This window comes from Xiphias gladius, chromosome 12 (genome assembly GCF_016859285.1).
Source record: "Xiphias gladius isolate SHS-SW01 ecotype Sanya breed wild chromosome 12, ASM1685928v1, whole genome shotgun sequence".
Classification (NCBI taxonomy): Eukaryota; Metazoa; Chordata; class Actinopteri; order Istiophoriformes; family Xiphiidae; genus Xiphias; species Xiphias gladius.
In genome coordinates this window covers 3,619,316-3,629,315 of record NC_053411.1, presented here as the reverse complement: position 1 = coordinate 3,629,315, position 10,000 = coordinate 3,619,316, and the positions used below count along the sequence as shown (strand labels likewise).

Sequence of the window (10,000 nt, the reverse complement as noted above, 5' to 3'; positions counted from 1 at the left end):
ATATTACCCCTGTTAGTGGGACACTAAGAGAATATTTGAAGGCAGAATCTGAGATCAGTGTCCTTCGTTTGTGTTCCTATAATGTTTTTGGTTACTGAACCTCACTGAGAATAAATAAATAAATAGAAACAACCAAACAAAGAGTGTGTATGTAAATGGACTTAGCCATGTAATATACCTGCCTTTCTTTTTATCTCCACAGTAACAGGCACAATATTAGACCGTTACCAGGTCCATAGGAATAACACAGGACCGACTTTGAGCCAAAATTTGATCCAGTCTATTTTAACCTTTGGCCTCATAGCATGGTGAGGTAAAAGTCAACAAGTAAAACCAACTGAAGAGGTTGATAAAGGTAGCCAGTAAGATTATTATGTGAAAGATTACACCAAATGATACATGTTAGCAAGTGAGCTTTAGAGGTACCGGAAAGCACTTTTTCACTTTGGACGGAGCCAGACTGTTTCCCAGTGCGTCCAGTCTTTATGCTAAGCTAGGCTAATTGCCTCCCAACTTCAGCGCTGTACTTAATGCACAGACATGAAATTAATATCAATCATATTATCTCCTTCACAATAAGAAAGCGTTATATTTCATATTATTATGGTAGTAACAACTAAATACTGATATTAATGTGTTAATTGGTATTAATATTAATAAATTACATGTGCTCAAAGGATTGTGTGAAATTGTCAGTGGTGGTTGTGGTAAATATTTATTTGAGCATCAAGCCCTGCTCCGAGTTTGCACATCAATGCTGCAGCCCACATGAAGCTCTACATGTCATCACAGACATTCAATCGTGAGCTCAAACCTGCCTCATGTCTACAATGTGCCCACTGGTTTAGGCAAGGCATTTCTGCTGTGTGTAGGTGGGATTTCTCAGTTTAACAAACCTCAACATCTTTTCCTTCCATCCATGCTTCTCCTCCCCCCAGGGAGATTTACTGATCATGTGCCTCTGTTCCTTTTGCTTGGCTCATGACTGTCTGTTCTGACTGCCTGACTCACATTTCACATGCCCCGACCCTCTTGTTACTTGATGCTATCTCAGACCAGAATGAAACATGAACTTGATTTTTTTCATCTGCGCTTTCAACCAACATAAAATGTTCTAATTAGCCAGTGGCAATGATGGTGGTTCCTTGATGTTTTCAGCATCATTTTGTGCACTTACTTTGAACTCCTGTTTGCTGTTCAGACACACATTGTTTTTATAGATGCTGTGGTTTGCCTTTCTGCTCCTCACTGCAGCCCCACGCTATCTGTACTTGTCTATAAATGATTGACTTCCTGCACTGACCCCAACCTCTGTAAGCTGCTAAACACACACAATCTATGCATTCACCGCTGTGTGCTGGGGTTTGTTTGTTTTTTTGTTCTTTGCATCTGCCTGCGTCAGCATGCCATCTCTCTTCCCACCTTAAACATCCAGACTGAAGCTGAGCTACTGGTTGTAAATTATATAGATTATATAGAGTACTTTAAATTAGTAAGAATGTCAACTCAACTTTAGCAGGTGTTAATTTTCTGCCAGTGTCTTTCTCTGCCCTCACTTTCAGAGACATACTAAGAGAGACGTGTCATACTAACAGGCTCACAGTACCACCTTTTAACAGCGTTTTTTGTGTTTGTACAAACCATGTGTGTTTGTGTGTTTGTGTGTGTAGGTGCAGGGAATGTCGTTCATCGCAGCAGTGCTGATCCTGAACCTGGACACAGCTGATGCCTTTATAGCTTTTGCCAACCTGCTCAACAAGCCCTGTCAGATGGCCTTCTTCAGAGTTGACCATAGCCTTGTCAGTACATACTCACACACGTAGATTTCCACCCTCAAAACTTAAAATTTGCACAACCACTCCCTTAACATTCAGTGGCTCATAACACACATAACACACACACAGATTGATTGGATTGTTCGTCTGTGTTGTTTTTATATTTAATATTTTATTTCATGAGCGTGAAAGTTTATTTTTGACCTTTGAAACGGTGTATTTATGCAGAAAAGTAGTCATGTGCGCACACCCATTCCATATTTAGATTGGGCTCTCAAAACTTTATTGGACTGAGAAAACCTCAACAAGTGATCATCCTGTTATCAAATGATCAAACCAAGAATATAACAACACTCGAGGTATAATATCCTCCTCCAGATACAATATTAAAAATCAAGATACAAAAAAGGTAATGGACATTTCAAAAATACATAGAAATATTCAAATGGTTAAATAGATATTTAAAAAAAAAGGGGTACAGAATAACACTGCACAATCTAGAATATAGTCATTTGCAGTCAATAACATCTGAGGAGTTTGAAACAGTATATTTATAGTGTATAATAGTATTTCAGTACAATATTTTTAGGGAAAGTGTTTCATTCAGTACATTTTAAACAAATTTTATTACATTTTTTCACAGCTGCTCTTTAATTGAGACCATCATATTTTGGGTTGTTTCAACTAATGATTATTTTCCTTATCAGTTAATCTGTTGACTATTTTCTCGATTAATCATTTGGTTTTGAAATGTCAGAAAATGGCCTCACAATTACATCTGAGGAGCTTGAACCAGTTTATTTTTCCATTTTATTTTCTTAAAAATTTACTTAAAGTATTTCAACAACTTTTAAAATTGTCGCCGATTAATTTTCCGTCGATTGCCTAATCGACTTAAACACTAATTGTTGCAGCTGTGGGTTTAATTTCTTTGTCACAACTGCTCATAAACATACTAAAAAGAAATTGAGATTTGGTTTTTAACAACATTTTCAAGCTCTTCTACATCTTTCATTGCATTTCGATGCCAAAATTGAATCACCTGTGTAGATTTTGGATAGCAGGTCCTCATTGAAACCTTGTCCAAACTAATTTCTTTCATGTCAACGCCACAGAAATCACTCAGTCATTGCACACCCAGTCTTGACCAACCAAAACATCCCATCAGCCTTTGTGCTGCCTGTTTACATTTTGCTGTGGTACTTTGGTCTCCTCACTGACTCACTGCCCCACTGATTAAACACAATGATGTGGTTTGTGTTTATATTACTACATAAGAACCTCCTTCTTTCCTCTCTGCAGATGTTGACTTACTTTGCGGCATTTGAAGTGTTCTTTGAAGAAAATCTACCAAAGCTCTTTGCACATTTCAAGAAAAACAACTTGACCCCTGATATTTATTTAATTGACTGGTGAGTCTCATTTTTCTTCTCAGAAACTTCACATTCATTGCATTTTTCATTTTTTTATTACAGTGAACCCAGGCATTAGAAAAGAAATTAACTTTTATTTTCTACAATATTTTTTTTTAGGAAATCTGACAATTACCTCTTTGCCATTATGTCATTTCACAGTTGCAACATTAACTATATATGAAACCTGCTTGTCACAGTTTCAGTGTCGGCTGTGTTTCTGAGAAAACAGGAGAGGCTGTTTGTGGCAGCAGGGGTATCTGTCAGTGATCTCTGCCCACTTAATGCGGAAATTTCTAGATTCCTGTTTCTACTTCAATCTCACTTATATTGCTCACACTACACCCACCTTATTAAGGGAGAGACAGGGGCAATATTTCGGTATTCAGTCTTTATTGTCAATTACTATACATTTTTAACCTTGTGAATTATGAGACACAATTTCTTGGTTGAAACAGAAACTACAAAACAATAACCAGGTCAAATTTCTCTACTTTCCAGTTCAATATAACACATATCACATTACCTAGATGATTTGACAATGTGATTTTTCCATACCTACACAGATGCTTTGATATATACAGTAGATAAGAGAAAAGATAAGATCTTTTTGGCTTCACTTGACTTTCATGTCATCTGTTTCACAGTATTACAGTTGTATGCAAAAGTTCTGGCACCCCTGGGCAAATTCCATATTTTGTTGTTTTTTGAAGTGAGAAGAAAATGTCCCTGCACCGTTACTTTTTATTTCGTGAGGATAAAAAAAAAAAAAAAAAAAATTAACATTAATTGTGGCATGTGTAATAGTTGGGACTGTCACTGCTCTCATAGCATCCTTTTCAGTTGCAGCAGGCATCTTTTTTGCCGGTTGTGTAAATAAGCAACTGTTTGCCAACATGTTCACTATATCCACTTAAATATCAGTTTTGGGTTCACAGCTTGTTTCCGTTGCCCCCAGTTGGCCAAAAAAATTTGCAGGTGAAAAGTTTAGTATCAAAAGTCAGAATTAGTGTAACAGCAGTTTCAGATTAAATGCACAGAAGGTAATACACAGAGTGAGAAGCAGCACAAAGCGGCTAAGTAAATGCGACATACCAAGACATAATGGCATAGTTAAGAGTTTTTAGAGTGAAAAAGAGTAGATTCAGAACTCTGGGAATTAGGGCGGCAAGTAACCATTATCTCCATTATTGTTAAATCTAAGTAATTTTGCTTTGTTTTAAAGACCATTTGAATCAATTGCTCTATAAAACGATCAATGTGTCAAAACCCAAAAAATATTTAATGTAAGACAAGGAGGAGCAGCAAATTCTTATATTTGAGAACCAGGTACTTCGAAACGTTTTGGATTTTTGCTTGAAAAATGACTTAAATGATGAACAGATTTTTAAAATAGTTGCTCAAACAGCTGCTGCTGTAAATTAGCCTATATACTTATTGATGAGCACTTAAAACTTTTTTTTGCCATTTCTATTAAAATACTTGCCCATTAATTTTCTGTTGCTCAACCAGTTGTTGCAGCTCTACTGGGAATGCAGAGATACACAATATTAACTATTCCACATTTTTGTCTACATTAGTAAGTGCCAGAATGGAAAAGTTTAGTGGTGGTCAGCGTATATGGGGTCAAGTCAGAGCAGTGAGCAGAGCTATTTACTTATGGATCTAACTGTATAAATACTGTATAAGTATTTGGACAGTGACACAGTTTTTGTAATTTTGCCTCTGTACACCATCACAGTTGATTTGAAACGAAGCCATCAAGATGTGATTGAAGTGTAGACTTACAGCTTTAGTTCAAGGGGTTTAACAGAAATATCACGTTAACTGTTCAGGAATTACAGACATTAAATACATAGCCCCTCATTTTCAAAGGCTCAGAAGTAAGTTGACAAGCCAATATAATTGTAAATATTAGGATTATTTTTAACTGTTATCTGGAACCATGGACATCATCAAATTATGAGTTTCCTCCCCTGAGATGACTTTGCCAGGCCTTTACTGCAGCTGCCTTCAGTTGCTGCTTGTTTGTGGGTCTACTTACATGAAGGTGTCTCTTGATTGTAGACTTTGACAATGATACGCCTACCTCCTATAGAGTGTTCTTGACCTGGCTAGATGTTGTGAAGGGGTTTTCTTCGCCAGGGAAAGAATTCTGAGATCATCCAATTTAGTTGTCTTCTGTTGTCTTCCAGGCCTTTTGGTGCTGCTGAGCTCCTTCCTTCTTTTTAAGAATGTACCAAATTGTTACTGTGTAATAGGTTTTTTCTGTTTTTTCAGCCTCATGATGGCTTCCTTCTTTTGCATTAACATATGTGAGCCACATATTGACAGTTCCCGTGAGCAACTACCAAATGAGAATTCAACACCTGGAATACCTGCTAAATTTGTAATGAAACAACAACGCAACAAGCCTCACCTGGCCTTGAAATTGATTGTCAGTCAATTGTCCAATTACTTTTGAGCCTGTGAAAATGAGGGAATATGTATAAAAATGTCTGTAATTCCTGAACGGTTAATGTGATGTTTTTGTCAAAACCCCTTGAACTAAAGCTGAAAGTCTCCACTTCAATCACATCTTGATGGCTTCCTTTCAAATCCACTGTGATGGTGTACAGAGGCAAAATTACAAAAACTGTGTCACTGTTCAAATACTTATGGACCTAACTGTATGTGATTTTAAATATTGCTGTTTTATAAAATACATTTTTGGAGTGCATACTGTTTTGTATGCACTCTGTTGGTGCAGCTTTTGCAAGTATATATATTTTAGCCATTTCATTTCAGAATTTTCAGATATTTATATGCTTGTTGCTTGTTTTCACTTGTGCTTCTATTCCTTCCTCTCTTCCCCTCCCTCTGCCCTTCCCTCTAGGATCTTCACTCTGTACAGTAAGTCTCTGCCGTTGGACCTGGCGTGTCGGGTGTGGGACGTGTTCTGCAGAGACGGCGAGGAGTTCCTGTTCCGCACCGCACTGGGCCTGCTGCGTCTGTACCAGGAGGTCCTGACCTGCATGGACTTCATTCACATGGCTCAATTCCTTACCCGCCTACCTGACCTCATCCCTGCCGAGCAGCTCTTCCAGCACATCGCCACTATTCACATGACCAGCCGCAACAGGAAGTGGGCACAGGTGGGATGATAAAGCTGTACAGTTTAGGCTTCTTTGTTGTTAGTGTTTCTTACATGTTTTTTAACGGTACCTCCCTCCACCTCAGGCCCTACAGGCATTACAGAAAGATCAGGAGCGAGGCAGCCCGGTGCTGAAGCGCTGAGCTGAAATCAGAAGTAACCTTCACGCACTAACGGACTCAACCAGTTTCCCCTCCATCCTTCGGGAAAAACTGGACTCTTACCAGGCCAGATGGACCTGAGAGAGACCTGTGTTCAGCTTTTGGACATATCTGGTTGTAGCTTCTGTGATAAACCTCTTCTGCAGTTCCATGTCACTGCTCTGACTAGAACCAGGACCCTGTAGGGGGACAGTCAGTGATGAGGCAGGGGTGTGAAAAGGAATATGAGGCCTTATTTAACTCCCACCGCACTTCCTCTGCCCAGAGGCCCAGCAGTGGACTGGAAACTGTAATCGGCAGAGGCTGAAGAATGTATCACGCACTCCTACATATATGTACCTAGCAGACGGGTTCAGGTTTCACAGACCAGGAGAAGCCACAGAGATAGCGGTTACTACTCAGATCCTCTGCCTGCTTTTGCTCTATCTTTTCTTTTCTTTATTCTTTATTTTTTTGGTTTGGCAAACTTATCTTTAAATTATTATGACACACACAATAGTCTACTCCCCAATCGCTAAACAAAATATCAGACAGAGAAAGTAAAAGTAATGTCCTAAATCATCTCCAGTCAGATCTGTGTATGACAATGTTGAAATGTGTCAATCTCTCTGTTTTTCCACCTTTTTTTTCCCTCAAAACTTTAGTCATTCCTTCATGTCCTCTGATTTTGATTAGGTCTGCCGGCTGTGATCTGGGTGTGCTTCTCAGTTGTTTTCCAGTCAGAGTAAATTTGTTTCCTGAATCATTCCATGAAGTCTGTTCTTCTGAACACGTAGACTTCAGTGAGTTGAAATCCACGAAGAGGTTAAACCCTTGAAGACAGGTCTGGTGTTTCTGAAAGCGCCACATTGTTACATGTAATGAAATGTTTTACCCTCTAAAAAGAGGTCAAAAGTTGCCTGTAAAATGACTTTTTTACAGTATATTTATGAAATAATGAAACCAGAGCAAATAATGAGGTAATATGTTACTGTTAGACACACACAACATACAGTGTCAGACATGGACTTCCTCTGCCCTTAATATGTTTGAGGTACATTTCAGCTTGTTAGTGTTTTGATCCCTATTGTCTTGACGTGAGTGTTGACGTCTTTTGTGCAATTATTTAATATTTATCAAAAACAGGACATCCAGTGAAATGAAGGGTTGTTGCTGAGCCTCTCCCCACCCTAACCTGTTTGGAGCACATATATACTTGGTTTTAACAACACGTTCTTGTAGGCGAGAGGTTGTGACCCGAGTTCGTGTACTTACATGTGTACTTGGAGGATTAAAAAGTATGTCCACTAAACATGACAATACTCAAGGAAATGAGCTATTTTGTTAATGTGGATATCAAGGCAGAAAACACAGCAGCTGTGACATACTGTAAAGGTTTCTCCTTACGACCTTCCATCATAATTACCTCCGCCAACATGTTTTCACTCATGTCTGTCAGTTGGTTTGTTTGTTGCTCAGCAGGATTACGCAAAACCACTGAACTGATTTGCACCAAACTTGGTGGATGGATGGGGCGTGGGCAAGGGAGGAACCCAGTACATTTTGGTGAGGATCCAGGAATTTTTTGACTTTCCTTAATAGAGGGCATTTTTTTGACATTTTCATCAATATACGACCTTGGACGAGGTATGCACTCTACTGAGAACCATTCCAGTTGTTTGTTCAGAGTCTGCTCTGCCTTATGTCACATTCTATACTGCCCACATTGTTTATGTGCTTTATTGCATGCTTTGGACATATAGCTTTAATGTCTAATGACTCACACAACTAATGCTCTTAACCTTAATGGATTCAGTGAGTAACGCTGCAGGCTACAACTTTTTTGCCTACATTTGTTTCCATTTTGAAAACAATTGGCACAATTTAAAAAAAAAAAAAAAAAAAAAAAAAAAAGCCCAATTAGCTATTTGCATTTCATGAAAAACAAAGCAATCAATTTGTGGCCATCCCCTAGTGAAACTGTGATTAACTGATAATGAAAATAATTGTTAGTTGCAGCCCTACACAACAAGTCGACATATGCACACAAACGCGTTGTTTAAAGCAAGTATATGGGCGCTCTCGTCTCACGGCCGCGACACAGCAAGTTGACAGTCAGCTATCGGGCGCTGCACGAAACTGTTGTGGTCGACTGATTCCTTTAGGTTCTGTAGAAGGTCTGGCCTTCAACGGCATCTTTCCAACTCACTGTTCAGCCTTGCAAAATCAGTGATTACACCCAAAGCAAACGCCAGTCCAAGCAAAATAAAACATGTGAGGAGACGCTTTTATCGCATTCACAGTGGCGTGAAAAGAGTTGGCTAGTTTATGTCCTTGATCCTGAATGTAATAGCATGCAGAACGTGTGTGCATGTCAGTGGTCACCTGGGCCTCAACTGTGTCATCTCTCTGGCTTTGTAGCATTTCAGGTTGTTGGTAGCTTGGCTCCCCGTTACTGCATTCACACTGTGGTTAAAGTGTGACTCCATCCTGACCAGTAGGGGCAGGGCCAGCAATTACATGACTGTGTAGGGTGACGAGTTAACAGCCAGCTAGCGAGCTCTAAACTAGTACATGGCATTACTTGATAATCAGATTCAAAAAAGTGAAGAACCGTTTTGCTAATGAACAGTTTGTTAAATATATTTTATGTGATGTTATTTCCTTCAAAGCCCATTTTGCACAGACCTGTTCATCAAATGAAATGAAAGCTGAGTGTAGGAATCTGATTGGTTGTTGTGTGAGAAGAGTTCAGTTGTCAGGTTCTCTTTCCAAAGAAACTGCTGATGGTATTTTTCAGTGTAACTGTCCTGTTAGTGGTTGAGATGCTGCTTCATCTGATTTGCTGTGCTACTGATTTTGTGCGTGATGGAGTTTACTTCCTCTTTATGCCCGGTTATATTGATGATGTCTCCATTTGGCCTCAGTATCTCTTGTCCCCAACGAGGTGAGACTGTACTTTCTTAGATGCCTGGACCACAGCTGAGGTATGAGACATCATCTGGGTATGAAAACAGGAAACGCCTTTCATTTGTACTTCGTCACCATCATCACCACCACCTCCTCCTCCTCTGGTTCATGGCTGCTAACAGACAGTCTGTGTTTGTGTGTGTGTGTGTGTGTGTGTGTGTGTGTGTGTGTGTGTGTGTGTGCGCTTCACCTCTGCACCTTGCAGCAGGCTTTCTAATCGCTCTTCTCAATGCACTTCTCCCTCCCACTCCCCCAGTGTGGTGACACACCGCAGGACTGCAATAAAGCTTTTTGCACATACATGTAAGCCTTTGACTTGTGCCTCGCATCACCAGTTTGTCATCACTCGCAGGTTTAAATGGGCTGTTTTCCATGTATGAATTGACAGTTCTACTAACACTGCCTGCTTCCTGCCCTTTTACCACAAAAAACACGCTGTATGATCCACAGTGGTCAAAAGCCAAATTCAATCAATCTACATTTAAATAAGATGTGTAATATACTGTTGTGTAATGATCTGTTTGATTTTCTGGATGACTTTCATTTCTTGGGTTCTTTGTTTTGTATTGT

The 10,000-nt window shown here is 39.4% G+C and overlaps 1 protein-coding gene across 1 annotated transcript in view; it reads left to right on the top strand.

Moving 5' to 3' along the window:
- tbc1d14 (TBC1 domain family, member 14) overlaps positions 1-8,374 on the top strand; it is a 42,838-nt gene extending 34,464 nt beyond the window's left edge. The window contains exons 10-13 of the mRNA XM_040141535.1: positions 1,671-1,799; positions 3,078-3,187; positions 6,063-6,321; positions 6,407-8,374. Of these exons, the coding sequence (XP_039997469.1) occupies positions 1,671-1,799; positions 3,078-3,187; positions 6,063-6,321; positions 6,407-6,463 (555 nt within the window). The 3' untranslated portion in view covers positions 6,464-8,374. The remainder of the gene's footprint in view (positions 1-1,670; positions 1,800-3,077; positions 3,188-6,062; positions 6,322-6,406) is intronic.
- The last annotated feature ends 1,626 nt before the right edge of the window (positions 8,375-10,000 follow it).